We start from the raw sequence: 18,955 nt of genomic DNA, 5'->3' as shown, positions 1-18,955 counted from the left end.
CTATCCCAGATCAGAAGCTTGGAAAGCTCAGTCTCATCTGGGTCTCTCCTGTGACCTTCAGCACATGACTTCTGGGCCTCAGTTTCCTTGGGTTCTGGGGAAGAAGGTGATCTAGCCCGGATATTTCTCGGGGCTGTTGTGAGCATCCAATGTGGCATGCTGTGAAAGTGCTTGGTAAACTGTAAGGCAAGCATAATCCGACTTTAGGTTTGTGTCACACATTCACATACATTATCTCATTTGCTTCTCACATTTTCCCTGTGAGGTAGGGAGAATAAGATTCAGATTCAGCAGCACACTCTTGGTGCCTGGCATTTCCACAAGCACGATCGATTTTATCCCCCAAATGGCTTGTGCAAATAGTCAGGGTATTTGTGGCTTTTCCTACTTTACAGAAGAGGAAGCTGGGTCCAGAGAGGTGAGATGAGCCGAGGTGGGACTAGCTGGCTACACCTGGCTGCCTCTCAGATGGGGTTGGCGGCTCAGGCAGTGGGAGGTGCTTGGGCAGGGCGTGGGGGCCCGGGCTCAACTCCACCCTGGCTAGCTGTTTCCTTGACCGCCTGGTACCTGGTTTGAGCGCATCAGCATGTTGGTCATCCTTCTCAACTGTGTGACCCTGGGCATGTTCCGGCCGTGTGAAGACATCGCCTGTGACTCCCAGCGCTGCCGGATTCTGCAGGTAAGCATGTGTGTGATGGCGGGAGGGGGCAGCTCCTGATCTTTATAACCCTGACACCTTCTCTGCAAGAGGCCCTGAGCCCAGAGGAGGGGGTGGGGGTGGGGGTGGGGTAGGGGGGTGTTCCCCCCACACCTTTTCTCAGTTTCAGCAGCCTCTTGTCCCCACATCAGGCCTTTGATGACTTCATCTTTGCCTTCTTCGCTGTGGAGATGGTGGTGAAGATGGTGGCCTTGGGCATCTTTGGGAAAAAGTGTTACCTGGGAGACACTTGGAACCGGCTTGACTTTTTCATCGTCATTGCAGGGTGAGGGCCTGGGCTTGGAGCAGGAGAGCGAAGGATCAGATTGGTCCCTTCCCCAGGGCCAGTTCTAGGCCCGGCCCCCTCCCCCAGCCCAGCTACAGTGCTGCTTTCTCCCTGGCTGTCCACCAAGGGTCCGGGGCTGTCCTATAGTGCTTGAGCCAGTACTTCTCTGAATTCCAAGGCCCCTCCATCCACACCCTCCTCTGTTCATTCTCTGATAAGGAGCCTGTCCTTGGCTTAGGGGTGGCCTTGCCCCCAGGGAGAGAGCTGGCTTTTCAGGGTCCCTTGGTGGAGGGGGAGGACTCCTGCCCCACCACAGCAGGATTCCTCATTGACCTCTTTTGACCCCCACGGCGGCCTCAGACTCAAAGGGCCTCCCTTTGGGCCCCTCCCTGCAGGATGCTGGAGTATTCGCTGGACCTGCAGAACGTCAGCTTCTCAGCTGTCAGGACAGTCCGTGTGCTGCGACCGCTCAGGGCCATTAACCGGGTGCCCAGTGAGTGACCCCTCATTCCTCGGCCCCCGGGCGGAGAACCCCAAGAGGAGATATGGGAATCTCAGGCCCCACCCCTACCTCCTGGCCACTCACAGGCCTCATGGGGGCCTGGAACACTGATGCAAGCCCCCTGAGAGAAGGACTCAGTGGGGAGCTGGGTCGCTGGAGCCCAAGGGAGCCCACATCCGGGCTGCGGCCCCTTCCCCCTCATTTCAGCCTGATTTTAGGTCAGAGTCTCAGGAATGTCCCAGATGACCCCTTCCCTTCAGCTAGACCACCCTCCCTCCAGTGGAATAGGGGCGGGTGGGAGCAGGGTGGAGAGGCTGGCAGGCCAGGAGGAGTGGGTGCAAAGTGGGATGGCCTTTTCTAGCCAGAACCGCCTCTCGTGCGGTCTGGTTCTCGTTGGTGAGACAGCACTGGCCACCCCGAGCATGACTTCTCCCAAGACGGCCGCTCCATGCCTCATCCTCACGCTTGTGTCCCCTTCCTCTTCCCACCCCCTTCCAAGCCTCTGCAGCAACTGAATGCTGGGACAATTATCTAAATTAAACCGCATTAGTTTCTGAGCCAGCCAGGCTTTGGCAGCTCCAGCTCCCCTTGCATCCCGCCCCCCACCCTTTCTCAGGCCCCCTTTGCAACTCCCCAACCTACACAAGCTGCAGATGGTCTCTGCTGCCATCCCAGGAGTGGGGTGGGTGGGGGCATGTTTCTGGGGCTCAGTGTCTGATGTAGCAGTAGCCCCCTTTGCTGCGTGTGCATGCGTGCCTGTGTGTGTGCCTGTGGTGTGCGTGTGTGTGTGTCTGGGTGGGCAGAGCTGCTCAATGTGTCCTCCAGGCGTTGGTGTATTTGGTGTTAACAGGAACCCCAGATGAGGGGCACGTCTTCCCTCCTCTCGCGCCCCAGGTGATCGCTGGCAGATTTATAGGCCTCTAACTACCGGTGTAATTCCCTTAATGCAAACCCTGAGGAATTGATCTCAGTTGGAGCACAGAGGAGCTGAAGGGGGCTGGGAGAGGGGAGAGGGGAGAGGGACTGAGTGGCAGGGGCGGGGCAGGGCCACTTCAGTCACCAGGAGGAGTAATTAGCAGCTGCTTAGAAGCTTTTTCCCTGGAGGGGTCAGGGGACCACGAGTGTCACTTTGGGGGTCGAAACTAGCCACCAGAGGTCTGTGTGCTTGACAAGGGTTTGGTGGCCTGGGGGCTAGTTTAGATGTCCTAGATCTGGAGTGGGGAGGGAGGGCAGTATCCCTAACAGCATCTTAGGGGCAGGTTTGTGGTGGCTTTCCCCGTGGAAGGGGTTGTTAACTGGCGGCCACCTGAGGAAACAGCCTTGTGTCTCCTCAGGTCCTGATGTGAGGATCTGGACCAAGCAGAGACTAGACTCAGGGAGGGGGCTCAGAACCATGGTGAAGTGCAGGGCATCTTGGCCCCTGGTGAGGGCTTGGCTCTCAAAGGGAAATTCCTGCCTGCTAACGTCCCTGCTGGGGTTCTCTGCCTTGGTTTCCCCAATGACTTTGGCGTCTATAACTTAGAAAGGTCAGGTGATTATATCTGGTGAGAGAAGGAAGTAGGGTGGGAGTGTGTGTGTGTGTGTGTGTGTGTGTGTGTGTGTTTTGGGGAGTGGGATGTGGAAGCAGAGAGCCTGGTTAAGTCCTGGCACCTACACTTAGCAGCTCTGTGGTACTGGACAAGTCGTGTTAGTTCTCTGAGCCTCAACCCTCATCTGCAAATTGGGGTGATATCAGCTCTGTGATGATGTTGGGAGAGTTAAGTGGGATGCGGTGCTGGAGGATGCTTTGGAAACTGCGGCCACTCTGCTCATCCTTGGTGGTACTGTGCTCTGACTGGTGTGGGCGGGCCAAGAGGGATAGTGGGTAGGGGTTAGGGGCTGCGAGGGCTGCCTGCAGAGTTAGCAGTGTCTGTTGGTCTCCCTCCAGCTTGAGCCGGGCTGTCTCAGCCTCAGAGGCCCCGGTGGGCCCCCTCTGGGAGTGCTGCCAGGCCCGTGGCAGCCAGCCTAGCGCGGCTAGCCTGGCGCCCCCAGCGTGGCTTCTGCCCCCACAGGCATGCGCATCCTCGTCACGCTGCTGCTGGACACGCTGCCCATGCTGGGCAACGTCCTGCTGCTGTGCTTCTTCGTCTTCTTCATCTTTGGCATCGTTGGCGTCCAGCTGTGGGCAGGGCTGCTTCGTAACCGATGCTTCCTGCCCGAGAATTTCAGCCTGTGAGTGGCACATGGGCCGGGAGGTGACCTGGGAGTGGCTGTGGGGCTGGGACCTCCCTCAGTTCCTGTTGCTGGTGACATATCCGTTCTCTTATTAGTGACATGTCTGGTTGTCAATCTTGGCTACGCACTGGAGTCACCTGGGGAGTTTAAACAATGGCAAGGCCTTCATTCTCCCGGCTGCCCATTCTAATTTCATGGGTGTGGGGTTCAGCCTGGGCGTGGGGATTTTTAAAAGCTCCTCAGTGAGCCTAAAGTGCAGCCACGTTGGGAACCTCTGCTCTAGGATGGAGACTTCCCACATCCCGACTCTGGAGTTTCACCCTCAATCTGCATGCTCCTGGCGCACCCCATCCGCACCCATGAATCCCCGCCCCTTCCCCGTGCTCGCCCTGTGTGCCTCAGTGCCTCCACACAGCTCTCCCTTCCTGGGCCCTGTCCCCCGAGAACCCTGCTCTCAGCCTCATCCCTGTTTCCTCCGCAGCCCCCTGAGCGTGGACCTGGAGCGCTACTACCAGACCGAGAACGAGGATGAGAACCCCTTCATCTGCTCCCAGCCTCGCGAGAACGGCATGCGCTCCTGCAGGAGTGTGCCCACGCTGCGCGGGGACGGGGGTGGCGGCCCGCCCTGTGGCCTGGACTACGAGGCCTACAACAGCTCCAGCAACACCACCTGTGTCAACTGGAACCAGTACTACACCAACTGCTCCGCAGGGGAGCACAACCCCTTCAAGGGCGCCATCAACTTCGACAACATCGGCTATGCCTGGATTGCTATCTTCCAGGTGGGGCAGCCTGGGCCCTGGGAGAGTCCCCAGAACACAAGTGTCGGGACACAGTCCCGGCTTGGAGTGGCCATCCTCAGGGTTGGGATGGGGTCAGGGCCTCTAGAGGAGACTGCAGGAGGCTTTAGGGGGCCCAGAAACAGCCTGCCCCTCTGCAACCTCCCCAGGTCATCACGCTGGAGGGCTGGGTCGACATCATGTACTTTGTGATGGATGCTCATTCCTTCTACAACTTCATCTACTTCATCCTCCTCATCATCGTGAGTGATTCCTCAGGCCCCTGTGGGGATGGGGGATCCTGGGGAAACATGTGTGGAGGGGGGTCCAGAGAGGGGACTTGCTTGGTCTGAAGCTCTAGCTCTCAGGAAAAGTCCCATAGAGACACAGGCAGAAGGCACCTGTCATGAGGAGTCAGGAGGAAACCCAAGGTCAAGGCCTAACACTTACTACCACTTAAAATCTTGGGCAAGTCATTCCCTATGAGGCCCCCCAGCCCCACCCTGGGCATCTGTTTCTTCATCATTAAAATGGGTGGTCCTCAACCCAGGGTGATGCCGCCTCTCCCAGGGGGCATTTGGCAATGGCAAAGGGTGGTCCTGTTTTTTAAGAGAACTAGGGGAGCACTATCGGCATTTTGCTGGGGGGGTAGGGTGTAGATAATAGACACCCTGAAATGACAGTCCTGCAAACAAAGAATTGTTCCACCCAAATTCCCATCATTCGGTGTTGAGAAACACTGCGTGATCTCTTGTTCCAGCTCAGAAGTTCCAAGACTTTATGAGGACAGAAGACAGAGGCAAAAAGTAGCAATATTTAATCACTATCATTCATGATTAATCATTTAATTGCTACAACTTATAGCTAATATTTATTGAGCACTTACTATGTGCCAGTCCCTGCTCTGAGCACTTTTTTATGTGCTGGTGCATTTAATCCTCACCAAGATCCTGTTGTTGTCTCCATTTTACAGATGAGGAAGCTGACATTTCCTCATTTGTCTGACCCCGTCAGGTGCTTTGCATGTGCTGTGGCTTAGTCTTGCTGGGCTGAGCGTCGCTGCTGAAGTGCGCTGTCACATCTGCTGCCTGCTTAATCCTCAGAGGCCCCTGTGAGGTGGCAGGTGCAGGGACTGTGGCCTCAGCTCCTAAATAAGAACTCTTAGCTTCAGAAGGCTCGGTCGCTGGAGCTGAGAATTCAACCCCAGGCTACCGACTCCAAATCCAGCCCTTTTGCCATGTCACCAAGAGGCCAATGACAGAGCCAGACAGAGGGACAGATATTGAGAGAAAGAGACTAAGATCTACTCAGGACTTAGGCAGGCTCCAGAGGGTCAGAATAAAGACCTCTCGGTGAGTGAGAGGTGTCCCTGAGAAAGAACAGCGCCCCACCCCAACCATCCCTGGTAGGGGCCTGTTCCCTTCCCCCCACCATCACCTGGGTGGCAAGGCCAGCACCTCTGGGAAGTGGTCTCGTGAACTTTTCACGGGATCTTTTCACCATTCAGCTCTCCCTGGGCTTGGGGAGTGGGAAGGAAGCAGACAGAGAGGTAAGGGGCCTTGTTTCCACCCTCCCACACACCCCATGAAAAATCTTTCCAAACAGCTCTCTGGAATCACACTAGTGAAGCTAATTATCATAATTACTAGGACACAAGCTAGAAAAAAAAAAATCTGCTTTGTCACCATAAATATTCATTACCTTCATTCTGGATTGTTATTCAAGCAATTGCCATCCCAGAACCCCGGGGGAAACTGAGGCATGGAGGTGGAGATGGGGGAGTGTGGCCAAGTCAGAGTGGCAACCTGGCTAGTCTGCAGGGTTCAGGGTTCAGCCCATTACCCAGCTGGGGGAGGGGAAAGGCCAAGGCCAATGGTCATGAGGATACTGAGGTCCCACGGTTAAGGGTCTCGCTCCAGCTTACGTGGCTAGACTTGGGACTAGAAGCAGGAGTTTTGTGAACAATGTTTTTGCCAAGATCTCAAAAGCTCAGCCCAATGTGAAAACCCCATGTCCCCGAGATAGCATTCATTCCACAGCCTTCTCTAACTACTAATGGGAATTGGGGGGGGGTGTGCTCAGAATCTCGGAGGATGGGCATGTTTAGGGGCAGGGAGTTTGGGAGATATCCTTGCCAGATAACCTCATGATCAATAGCAATGCCTTGGAATTCCATAGAGGTTGGTTCAAGTCTAAGCTTTGCTGTGCATTAGCTGAATGATCATGGGCAAATTCCTCAAGCTCTCTGAGCCCCAGTTTCCTCACTTGTCAGATGGAGACAATAAAGGTGTCACCTCTTGAGATTGTTATGAGAACAAAACAGGATGATGCTTGGACAATTATTGAGCCCAGCGCCTGGCACACAGGGAGCACTCGGTACGCGGTGGCTGGCACTGTGGTTCCCTTTCCTTCAGGCTGTCCCCTCTTGTTGTCCCCACCCAATAGGTGGGCTCCTTCTTCATGATCAACCTGTGCCTGGTGGTGATTGCCACGCAGTTCTCAGAGACCAAGCAGCGGGAAAGCCAGCTGATGCGGGAGCAGCGCGTGCGGTTCCTCTCCAACGCCAGCACCCTGGCCAGCTTCTCCGAGCCGGGCAGCTGCTATGAGGAGCTGCTCAAGTACCTCGTGTACATCCTCCGGAAAGCAGCCCGAAGGCTGGCCCAGGTCTCCCGGGCAGTGGGTGTGCGGGCCGGGCTGCTGAGCAGCCCAGCTCCCCGCGGGAGCCAGGAACCCCAGCCCAGCGGCAGCTGCTCCCGCTCCCACCGCCGTCCGTCCGTCCACCACCTGGTGCACCATCACCACCACCATCACCACCACTACCACCTGGGCAACGGGACGCTACGGGTCCCCCGGGCCAGCCCACAGATCCAGGACAAGGATGCTAATGGATCTCGCCGGCTCATGCTGCCACCACCCTCGACACTCGCCCTCTCTGGGGGCCCTCCAGGGGGTGCAGAGTCTGTGCACAGCTTCTACCATGCTGACTGCCACTTGGAACCAGTCCGCTGCCAGGCACCCCCTCCCAGGTCGCCATCTGAAGCATCGGGCAGGACTGTGGGCAGTGGGAAGGTGTACCCCACCATGCACACCAGCCCTCCACCAGAGATGCTGAAAGAGAAGGCGCTAATGGAGGTGGCCCCCACCTCTGGACCCCCCACCCTCACCAGCCTCAACATCCCACCCAGGCCCTACAGCTCTATGCACAAGCTGCTGGAGACACAGAGTACAGGTGAGAACTCTGGGTGGGGGCACGTTGGTGCCCCTCACCCAGGGACCGGGTGATGTCCCATCCTAGCCAGGACTGGGGCGTCTGGAGTCAGAAGGACAGGGCTTGGATTCCCATTCTGCCACTCTTGGCGTTGGGACCTTCAGCTAGTCACATCGCTTCTTTGAGCCCTAATTTTCTCATCTGTTAAAATGGGAATCATAATTCCTACACTGTAATAATAACAACAGCTGTCATGTAAGGAGCACTGGCTATGTGCTCTGCTCTATGCTGTTTGCAGTTGTTGCCAGCTTGCTGTGTGCCTGTCACATGCTTCTCAGGCAAAACCCCACTGGAGCCTCTCATCAGTTTAAGTGATAAACTTTCTTATCATCCCCATTTTACTGATGAGACAAAGGAGGCTTGCAGAGGTTGTGTGACTTGCCCGAGGCGGTGCCATTGGTGAGGGGTGGAGTCAGGGCCCTCTGACTCTGAGGCCCACGCTCTATAGTCCTTGCTGCAGGTTCAGAGGGGAAATGGTGTGTGACTGTGGTGGGCACCATGCCCCATGCTAAGGGCACTCTTGTAAACGCGAGTGTCACTCCGTCCCCATAGGGAGACCTGGGGCTTGGCGCAGCAAGTCCTCAGGGGCTACTAGGCTGATGGGTGGAACACCCAGTGTCGTGGGGAAGGGAGATGCTTGCACCTGGGGGCATCCCCCAGTCAGGCAGGGGTGGCACACCCTCCTCCACAGACAGACTCACTGTAGCCGAAGCCCAGGGCCTGTGTTTCAGGAAGGATGTGGCACGTGGGAGAAGTGGGATATTTGTGGGCTGTTATGTGGGAATGTGGGCTGGGACAGGAAGGTGCCATCACAGAATGCAGTGGGAAGGGTTCTTGTGCCAGCTCTTCTACTACCCTGCCAAGGGGCGCCAGCCAGCCGCACACACGCATGGTTCTATTTCCTTCTGTGTAGAAGGCAGGGCTGGGACCATCATAGCTGTCAGTGGTGTTTACTGATGTCCTCCTGCATGCAGGCGGAAGGGCTGGGCCCCGAGCCAGGCGTCTTCACATCCATGCTTTCTCTGGGTGGTCTCTGAGGTTCCTTTCAGCTCTCACAGTCTATGGTCAAAGCTGGATTTAAATGGACATTGGCGTCTTGGGATAGGTCACTGTGTACGTGCACATGCGCAGTCTGGGGTGTGTGTGTGTGTGTGTGCATGAAGGTGTCTGGTGTGTGTATGTGCCCGTCTGCATGCACATGTCTGGTGTTCATGTGTGCATGTGTCCACACGTGTCTGATGTGTATAGGTGCGTGTCCGTGCACATGGGGTGGTGCTCTTGCCTGGTGTGTATGCACGCCCATGTATGCACATGCCTGGCACACGTGCACCTGTGATATGTATGGGTCTGTGCACACTTGTGTTTGGCTGTGCATGTATATATGACTCATAAATTGTATGCGTATGTACACAGTACATGTGTGTATGCGAGTATGTGTCTAGTGCACGTGTGTGTGTCTGGTGTGAGAACATACATGAATACACATGTATGGGTGTGTGTCTTAAGGATCCCTTGGAAAATGCTACTTAAAGCAGTGTTAATGCAGGGGTGGCTTCCCTGGGAAGGAAAGATGGTCTAGGCTCCTTCCTGAAGGCTCCTAGGTCAACTGCACAAACCCTAGGACAACCAGCAGTGACTGTCAGTGGGATGCTATTGGCATTTGGGGGCATTCTATTACTCAGGATTGCCCACATTGCAAGTCATTCAGCACCCCTGCCCACCAAGTGCCTAGCACCCACATCATTGAAAGAATCCCAAACTCCCCCACTCATTTTATACACACTCTGAGGGAAGGGTGACCCCAAGTTGGAAACCCTGAAGTCTCTAACCTCTACTCTCCTGTCCCAGGCACCTGCCAAAGCTCTTGCAAGATCTCCAGCCCTTGCTTGAAGGCAGACAGCGGAGCCTGTGGCCCAGACAGCTGTCCCTACTGTGTCCGGACTGGGGCAGGGGAGGTGGAGCTCGCCGGCCACGAGATGCCTGACTCAGACAGCGAGGCAGTTTATGAGTTCACCCAGGACGCCCAGCACGGCGACCGCCGGAATCCCCACAGTTGGCGTCGACGGAGCCTGGGGCTGGACGTGGAGCCCAACTCTGTGCTGGCCTTCTGGAGGCTGATCTGTGACACCTTTCGCAAGATTGTGGACAGCAAGTACTTTGGTCGGGGAATCATGATCGCTATCCTGGTCAACACGCTCAGCATGGGCGTCGAATACCACGAGCAGGTAGGGACACGGGCAAGGGCATGGTCCCTGGGGCTGGGGACCCTCTACCTTCCTCCCCTCCCACCCCGTGTTCAGTTTCCTCTCCATGCTGCTAGCTTGCACGGCAGGGAAGAGGACAGGAGGGAGAGGCACCAATGCGTGGGGACTCTTTGGAGCTTGAAAGCCAGTGAATGTCATACAGTCTCTGAGTGTGGAGGTTGCCCAGGGCAGGGGCAGGGTCTGCGCTGGGTGTGTTTGATCTGGGAAGGCTTCTGAGAGGAGGTGGGCTTTAAAGGATTTAAATGAGTGATGAGCATCAGACGTGGGCAAGGCCTTTTTGGAGGGACAAGTCACATACAGGGGGTGGGCTGGGCCCCCGGGCATTCACCTGACTCAGTAATTAGGGGTGTGATTGACTGGAGGCAGCAGGGGGCTGTGCAGGTAGAGGTGAGGAGTGGAGGACTGGAGCCTGCCCCCGGGCGGAGTAGGGAAGGAGGCCATCTGCTCTTGGCCTCTGTTCTGGGAGCCGTGCTGTGAACGGGGAGGGCGGCTCTGGGTGGAAGAGAGCTCCCAGCATGGTGAGGGGACTTGAAACCATTGCGCTTGAGGAATCGTTCTAAGAACCTGGATGTTTAGTCAGGAGAAGAGGAGGCTCAGCAGGGACAGGCGAGCTGTCTTCAAATATTTGAAGGGCTGTCATGTGGAAGAGGAAACAGGCTTGTTTTGCGGGGCTGACGGCTGCAGGCAGTGGGATCTGGGCTGAGGGGGAGGAGGCTGTCTTCTCTCGCAGAGAGGTGCAAGAACGGGAGGGGTGGCCTGGCGAACCCCACTGACCCCACTCCCACACTGGAGGTGGGAGCAGGTACCATGGGGCCTCACAACCGGCTATGGCTTCATCCCCCACAGGAATCCTTTCCGAAGGCAGCCCTTCCCCCCAGTTTGGCCTTCGAGGTCACCCCCTTGTCGGATTCTTGGGAAAGGAGGGAGGCCAGCAGGCAGGTGCTGCGGTTCACAGGCCCTTCTGTGCTCTTCTCCCCTGGGTGTTCTCACTGTCCTGGGGCTCAGGGAGGGTCGGGGCTGCCAGACCTTCCCTGGTGCCGACCGAAGCCAGGTACTGCCCCAACCCAACAGGTACAGGCACGTGGAGCCAGAGGTGTGGAGTGGGCACGCACGCACGGGTGTGGCAGGGGTGGGGCAACCATGGGGCGGGGCCTGGGCTCCACTGGGCGTGGCCACGGGGCAGTGCGGGGAGTGGGTCTGGGTCGAGGCTGGGTATCCTAGGTTGAAGCCCGGCTGGAGCAAACGTGAGATGTTCACTTTTCAGGGGGTTCTGAATTCCCTTACAGTTCACCCCACTCAGCTCCTACCCCAATTGCTCTGTCCAGCCGGGTGCACCCCAGCCCCTCCTCCATCGCCATCAACCATGTTGACGTCCCTTCCTTTTGCCTCAATGACCCCCACCCAGCCGGCTATTCCCTGATCCTTTCCTACGGAGGTGAGGTGGAAGCGGGGCAGGACACCGGCTGCAGGGTCAGCAGGTGGGGAGTATGGCACTTTGGTGGGCGTGTTGTGTCTGGGCGCATGGGGCGTGGGTGTGTGTGGCTCACGCCTGCTCAGCCAGCCAGAGAGGTGCTCTGCTCTGTCGGGCTGGTTGTGGCGGCATTTTCTGCTGCCGCGATCCAGGTGGCGGCAGCTCCTAAGCTCCCATTACGCCAGCTCCCGAGCCTGAATCTCAGCCTCCTCTCCCTTACCCCAGTTCTGGCCGTGATCAGATGCCCCTCCCCCCGGGGACACCTCCTCGGCTGCTGGTGGAGGCTTTGACTGTGCTGGAAAGAAGCTGAGTCACAGAGACTGAGGGCAGATGAAGCTGCAGCAAGAAGGCTATCAGTTAGACATCAAGAAGGACACCCCCTTGGGGAAGAAGTAATAGCAATCAGTCACGGTGCCTGCAACATCTCCTTATCCAAGTTCCTGAGGAAAGCGGGGGACAGCCTCCCAAGTCCTCAGCAGCAGGGAGTCCCCACTCAGTGGTGGCACAATGTCTGCTCCAGGGAGGAGTTTGTCCCAATACCTGGTTGCCGAGGGCCCCATAGGGGTGAGTGAGAGTCACCAGCAGGCCAGGCAGAGGACGGACTGCAGCACCGGCAGGCAGGGGCTGCGAGCGGTAGAAAATCCCAGAAGCAGCCGTGACCCTGTGCTTGCAGGCACTGCGGCATGAATGTCCCGCCATCTGGGTCCCTGAGCCTGAGCAGGCTGAGGGGGGCAGGGAAGGGTGCAAGGAGACATGGAGGCTGAAAGACAGAGACACAGAGGGGGATATGGAGACACAGAGGGAGACAGAAAGAGAAAGGGAGAGAGAGACAGAGATAGGGAGATGGGGGCACAGAGAGCAAGATGGAGACCCAGGGGGAGAGAGAGAAAAAGATAGGAAGGCAGAGACACAGAGACAACAAGGTCAGAGATATAGAGAGGGAGATGGAGACTCAGGGGGAGGAGACAGAGACAGGTGGAGGCACAGAGATGTAGGGGTGACAGAGACAGATACAGAGAGGGAGCCAAAGACAGACCAAGACCCTGATGCAAACAAGGACAGACGGAGCAGGGACCAGGAGACAGAGGCTCCAATGGAGCCTCAGATGAAGGAGAGGAGGAGCCAGTTGAACAAGAGAGCTGAGAGACACAGCAAGGAAGAGCATCTGCAGATGCTCAGAGGCGAGGGCCAGAGGCTCATGGTTTCCCTGCAGTGCTCTTAGTGAGGCAGTTGTATCCATCGATCTTGGTGTTGATCAGACAGTTGGATACTGGAGAGGGTGTTGCTGGTGCTTCCCTGGGCGAGGAGCCCAGCCCGTTGCTGGTGCCCTTTCCAGACCTGTCCTCTCCCACCGTCACCTATCTTACCCATCATTCGGTTTTCCTGTCTAGAGCAGTGATCCTCCTGCTGCTCTCTGCCAACCTCTTGACCAAGGTGGCATCCGTTTTGTCATACCCCACCCTACCCGAGGTGGGCCCCATGCTGTCCACACTCTCCTGCTTTCCCCACCCCTTAACCCACCAGCTGGTGGAGAAGTGGCAGGGCTAGTTTGTGCAGAGAGGCTGGTGAGGAGGACAAAGGCACAGGACTCTGAGGAGGGAGCAAGAATATAACTTCAGATCGGAAGTGTGATCTGATGGAGGGCGGGCTTGTATGTGCCCCATCCACTAGGGGGCAGTGCCTGGAACAGGGAACTTGTGAACTATCCATCCATCCATCCATCCATCCATCCATTCCACACACATTTTCTGTGCATCAGAGTTGGGCCTAAGCAGTGGCATGCTGATAAATGTTTAATAACCAGCCCTTTAAAAAGAAAAAAATGCCCTGATTTGTGGTGTTTACAGTATTTGCCAATTTCCATGGTGTAAATGCTTCCACTAAGGCTGATTTCAAGCTACCAATGTGATGTCACTGCATGTGGAGTTGGGAAGAGAGGTGCACAGCCAGACGTTCCAGTACAACACTGGGCCGGGGCACTCTGTCCTTCCTCTCAAAGACCTCACGGACAAGTAAACAGTCACACTAACTTGATGTAATACGTGCTTGGAAAGGATGCACAGAGGAGTAGCCCATGACCCAGACTGGGGAAAGGATTCAAGGAGGGCTTCAGTAGGACATGACCTAAGAGCTGAGTTTGAATGGAGAGTGGGAAGTAGCTAGTGAAGGGTAGAGGGTAGGGCACAGCATGGGGGAGGACCAGACACAAAAACGAAGAGATTTATTAGGAGTTCAGAATGAATAGGGCACTGGGTGGGGACTGGGATGGGCAAGTAACAAGAGATGAGTTTGGAAAAAACTCAGAGCTAGGTCCTGAGAAGCATAGGAAGGAATTTGGATTTATTTTATCCTGAAGGTGACAGGTTCCCAAAAAAGGTTTTAAGCAGGTCGATGATATGTGTTTGTGTTTTATGAAAAGGCCTCCGGAAGCCACGTGGGGAGTAGAAGGTAGAGGGAGACAGGAGACAGGGAGGCCCACCAGAGGGCTACTGCAGTGGTCTGGCCAGTTCATACATCTCTGTCCCGGGAGACAGAGAGAAGAGTGCTGGGGAGAGCTGGCAGGTGGCTGAATCTGTAGAACTCAATACCAGTTGGATATCTGTGGGGAGGAGGCGGCGAGGATGACACCCAGGTTTCTGCTTCAGGGGGGAGCGCTGCGGCTTGTGCAGAGTTGGGCTGGAGGGCATTGCGTACAAGGTGCCTGTGGGACATCCAGCGTGCTGTTGGAGCACGGAAGAGAGGTTGTCTCCTGGAACCTGTCTCTGGCTGAGTATGTGCGGGGGCAAGGCCCCTCCAGGAGAATGGGGTCTTAAGGACACAGGAGCTTCCTAATCACCCCCTTCCTGGTCTGGGGCTGCTGAGGGCAGGGGCCAACCTCATATTCTAGAAGAGGGACAACAGCATGTGGGGAAGTGGGTAGGGCACACAGCCCATTGGTCTCCTGGCCTGCAGAGAAGAGAGAGGGAGGGTCCAAAATACACAGCCTGTCAGGCCAGGAGAGGACAGGGCAGGTGATGATTCTGCTTGTTTCCCCATCCTGTCACTCTAGATACATGTCCAGGGAGGGTTTCTATTTATAAGTGAGTGAAGTCAGCTGTTCAAGGCAAGGGAAGCTGGGGGTGGGGTAGGGTGGGGGAGAGTCCAGATGTGGTAGGTCTTAACTTTGAGGGGATTCACCGGCTCCTTTTGGATTCTGCTGAAAGCTGGGACCCTTTTCCCAGAAGATAGACACAGGCATGGATACCCCAGTGTGGCCTTCGAGGACAGGGGTTTACAGACACCTGTCCTATTCCTTGGGCCTCCCAGGAGTCCTTGGCCTCCAGGCAGAGGAGCTGGGGCTGGGGGCCAAGCAAGACTTGGGGGGATGATCTTTTACAGTTGCCCTGGCCCCAGACTTTCAAAGTTTCTCCAGATGTGGGAGGGAGAAGGGTGCTGTTTTGGAGATGGCCAGCAAAAGGGGGGCTCCCATTCCTCCAGGTGTCATCTGGCTCTAAGACTCCCCCAATTCAGCAAACATGGGGAGCACCTCCTGTGCACAGCACGTTAGAATAGAATAATAGAATGGGGGGGGGGGCAGTGCCAGGAGCACCCAAGAAACAGGTTCCAGCAGAAAAGTCATTCTGCTTCATGGCTGATTACGCCAAATGCCATAAGGGAGACTTCTGGGGACAGAGGACAGATGCTTACACCCAGATGGGGGATTTCGGAGGGCTTCCTGAAGGAGGTGGCTTTTGAGGGTGGCCTTGAAAGATAAGTGGGATTGGTAGCTGAGGCCAGGAGCAGAGGGTTCCGGCGGAGGGACCGGGGGGGGATTCTGGCAGCCTGGCCTGGGAATGCCCAGGGAGGCACAGGATGCTCTGAAGGACGGTCGTGTTGCCTCCCCCGCCCCACCCCGAGTTGTCTGAGCGGCAGTGAAGTGAGTCCAGCAGTGCTGTTGAAGCTGGAGCTTCCAGTCAGGTGTGGGCTGGTTTGGGGGAGGGACCCGGAGGCTATTTCTATCGTTCAGATCAGAGGCAATGAGGGCCCCCAGTATGGCAGAGGGGGAATAGAATGAGTGGGTGGGGGCACAGCCATTCCATTGCCAAGGTCTGTGGGCCCGGGCACCTGCTACTAGAGGGATGAAGGGCAGGCATAAATCCTAGATAACTCCTAGGTTATTCAAAACTGAATCCTGGAGAGGGATGGAGCTGGGAAGTCGGGAAAGGAGCAGGTTTGGGAGAGGAGGTCAGAGGGTTTGTTTTGGACTTGCCGCCCTTGAGCTGGCCGTGGGCCATCCTGGGAAGGCTATCAGGCAGGTTGGCTCTCTGGGTGAGGAGCCAAGGCTCGGAAGGAGATTGTTTTGTGTCGTCCACACCCCAGTGACATCTGGAGAGGTGGGAGATGGAGGAGGGGGGCAGCCCAGGGAGGAAGTGGGTTCTGCTGAACTCAGGAATGTTGGCCTGAGGGAAGAAAGGCAGCGGGAGAGGGAGAAGAGCCCTAAGAGGGCAGGAGGTGGCCGGCACAGGGTCAGGGAAGTAGAGGGAGGTAGTCATCAGGCAGGAGGGGCCTGCAGCAGGCTCAGGTACTGCCCAGGCATCCAGAAGAGGAGGGCTGGGAAGAGGGTTCTTGGAGAGAGCTGGAGTGGTGGGGCCTGGGGTTCAGGCATGAATAGGCCTGGATCCATGCGAAGGTTTCTGCTTTTAGGTAGGGGAAGGGATATTGGAGAAGTGAGGGAAACAGGGACAACTGATGGAATGAAATGGAGTCCAGGGGAGCATGGCGGGCGGGTGTGGGGTGGAGGTGCAGGTGGAGGAGGGGCTGGCTCCCTCCCAGGAGGGAAGAGAGATGAGTAGGTTGCAGGACACAGAGCTGTCTGGGGGAGGGAAGTGGAGCCCCATGAAGCAGGAGGCCAGGTTGGGAGGGGGGATGGGGGCCGTGGAGAGGGAAAGGGTCTGAGGCAGCTCTTGGGGGTGAAAGATGGAGATCCAACAATAGAGGAAGATGAATACCGGCACGGAGCAGCCCTTGGTCCCCCAGCAGGTTATTCCCCTGTCCAGTCAGCACAGGTTCGTGACTAGCGAAGCTCAGCAATTCGACAGCTGCAGCAGAGAGGCAGAGGGGGTGGCGACTTACCTGGGCCGGAGCTGGCAAGACAGGAGCCCTCTGAGGTCTGTGGCCTGAGGGCAGCCTTTAGATGGTCCACCACAACTGGGCCTAGAGATGTGCAGGCGAGTGAGGGGCAAGGGCCACAGATCCAAAATTTTAAGTCACAGAAGCTTTGGGTTGACTGTCTGCAAGCCGAGCGAGCACTGTGGGTGCTTTGCACTTACTTGGCTTGTGTGTTCCCTTGGGGTAGCTCTGGGGAGCTGGCAGGAGGCCATGGTGAGGGGCTAAAGTACCGCTGGTTACGAGGCACTGGAGCACAGTGACACCTGACAATGGGCCCAGCGGGCTGAGGGGCTAGAAGAATGTGCTGAGAGGCAACGTTCCAAGCTAGAGTGCTTCCAGTGGGACGGCGAAGAACAAGGCCACGATCTGTATGATGAGGCCTGTGAGGTCTCCTAGAAACCTCCTGCCGCCCAGGCGTCCCCTGATTTCCCACACCTCCTTGGAGGAGGAGGAGGAGGGGGGAGGTCCCACTGACCCAGTGACCCTCACCCCATCACTGTGGCCCACCTGGACCACCTCTTTTATTTATTTATTTATTTATTTATTTATTTATTTATTTATTTATGGCTGTGTTGGGTCTTCGTTTCTGTGCGAGGGCTTTCTCCAGTTGTGGCAAGCGGGGGCCACTCTTCATCGCAATGCGCAGGCCTCTCACTGTCGCGGCCTCTCCTGTTGCGGAGCACAGGCTCCAGATGCACAAGCTCAGTAACTGTGGCTCACGGGCCCAGCTGCTCCGCAGCATATGGGATCTTCCCAGACCAGGGCTCGAACCCGTGTCCCCTGCATTAGCAGGCAGAGTCTCAACCACTGTGCCACCAGGGAAGCCCTGGACCACCTCTTTTGGGTGTGGGATCAGCAGGCAGGACTGTCAAAGGCAGAGGTGAGGTGAGCTGGGGAGTTAGAATTGGGGAGCAGAGATTTCAGGGTCCGTGGAACAGGTGGCAGCTGAGGAGATGGGGGGCAAAGGTGGAGCTTGGCAGGGTTGGGGTGACTCGTATAGGCCTCCCCTCAGGTCTGGTCTGGCTTGTCCCCGCCTTGCACATTCCCTGCAAAAGGCACATCCCCTTCTGCCAGAGCCGGCTCTCAGGCCTCGCGCCTGGACCGCTGCAGTATCCCCTGATTGGTCTCCATCTCTTTGTCTCCCCAAGCCATCTGCACACTGCCACTACTGCAGCAGATTCATCTTCTTAATATACTGCTTCGCACATCTCCTCGCTGCCCCCAGAAGCCTCAATGGCAGCATCATGGGCAGAGGCAAGTCCAGCCTGAGTCAAGTCGTGGAGCGGAGTCAAGGCCATTCTGGCTGGGCCCCGCCTACCTGGCAGCCTTGCTCCCCAGTGGTCCCTCCCACCCTCCGACCAGGGCAGACACTTGATCCTTGGTCCTGGAGTATGCCCTGCACATGCCTTCCTCTGCTCCTTTGCTCACGCCGCTCTGGCCGGGGATGCCTTCCACGGGAGTTCTCCTCCCACTGCCTCCTCCCCACTGGCCCACTGACCTCAGCTGGTTTGAGCTCCTGGGGCCCTTCTGGTGTCTGCCCACACGTGGTGCTTAGCTTCGGCCTTGCAGGCACTCTGTCCTGCCACATGTGAGGACTGCTGCCACCTGAGCAGGACTCTGGCCTGGGTGTTTTCACAGGCTTTAACTCCTATATCTGGCAGGGCAGCCTCGTCACAAGGAGGTGTTACCCTGTTTAACAGAAGAGGCCACTGGGAACCAGCAAGGTTAAAGGACTTGCCTGAGGTCACCCAGGTGCAAAGTCTCCGAGTTGGCCGGCCTCCTGCGTTCAGGTTCGACCCCACCTCTTAGCAGTGTTGTGCACACCATGAGCACTTTAAGGGTTAGTGGATGGAGGTGCTCTGGGTTTCAGGGGGGTTCCTGGGGCTGGGAAGTATTGAGCAGCTTACCTGGGGCCCAGTTACTCCAAGCTGACAGGCTAAGGGAAGGGAAAGCGTTGGGAGATGGGAGATGGGAGATTTACAGTTAGCGTCAGCACAGAGAAGAGCCTGGGGCCTCTGGGTGGGAGAAGCTCAGGCTGCCTGGCCTCCACTCGCAGGAACCCCCACTGGGCCTTGACCTTCGTGAACAGGAGGGAGGATGCATTCTAGACCAGAGAAGGGACTACCTGGCAGCCTGATGGGCTTGTGTGAGTCTGTGTGGGCTGTCTGGGTGTGTGGCGGGGGCAGCAGCATGGAGAGGTGTGGAGGGACCTTGCTCAGCACCTTTCTAAGTGAGCGGTGTGACCTCCATCAAGTCACCACACCTGAGAGCCTCAGTTTCCCTGCCGTCAAGGAAGCCCACATCCCTCCCTTGTTTGGTGTGAGCA

At 56.8% G+C, this 18,955-nt stretch overlaps 1 protein-coding gene across 17 annotated transcripts in view; it reads left to right on the top strand.

Moving 5' to 3' along the window:
• Window positions 1-18,955, top strand: part of CACNA1G (calcium voltage-gated channel subunit alpha1 G) — a 63,784-nt gene that overhangs the window by 7,584 nt on the left and 37,245 nt on the right. For 15 of the 17 annotated variants that reach the window (XM_082440280.1, XM_082440276.1, XM_082440278.1 and 12 more), the window contains exons 2-9: window positions 568-679; window positions 850-983; window positions 1,379-1,476; window positions 3,537-3,696; window positions 4,181-4,481; window positions 4,649-4,741; window positions 6,924-7,707; window positions 9,595-9,971. In XM_082440280.1, the coding sequence (XP_082296406.1) occupies window positions 568-679; window positions 850-983; window positions 1,379-1,476; window positions 3,537-3,696; window positions 4,181-4,481; window positions 4,649-4,741; window positions 6,924-7,707; window positions 9,595-9,971 (2,059 nt within the window). Of the gene's footprint in view, window positions 1-567; window positions 680-847; window positions 984-1,343; window positions 1,477-3,536; window positions 3,697-4,180; window positions 4,482-4,648; window positions 4,742-6,923; window positions 7,708-9,594; window positions 9,972-18,955 lie in introns of those variants that run through there. The other 2 variants (XM_082440289.1, XM_082440274.1) reach the window with 2 other exon arrangements.

Source organism: Balaenoptera physalus (genome assembly GCF_965194825.1).
Source record: "Balaenoptera physalus genome assembly, chromosome: 20".
In the NCBI taxonomy this organism is placed as follows: domain Eukaryota; kingdom Metazoa; phylum Chordata; class Mammalia; order Artiodactyla; family Balaenopteridae; genus Balaenoptera; species Balaenoptera physalus.
Note: the sequence above shows the minus strand (reverse complement) of the source record. Positions and strands in the feature narration are given on the sequence as shown.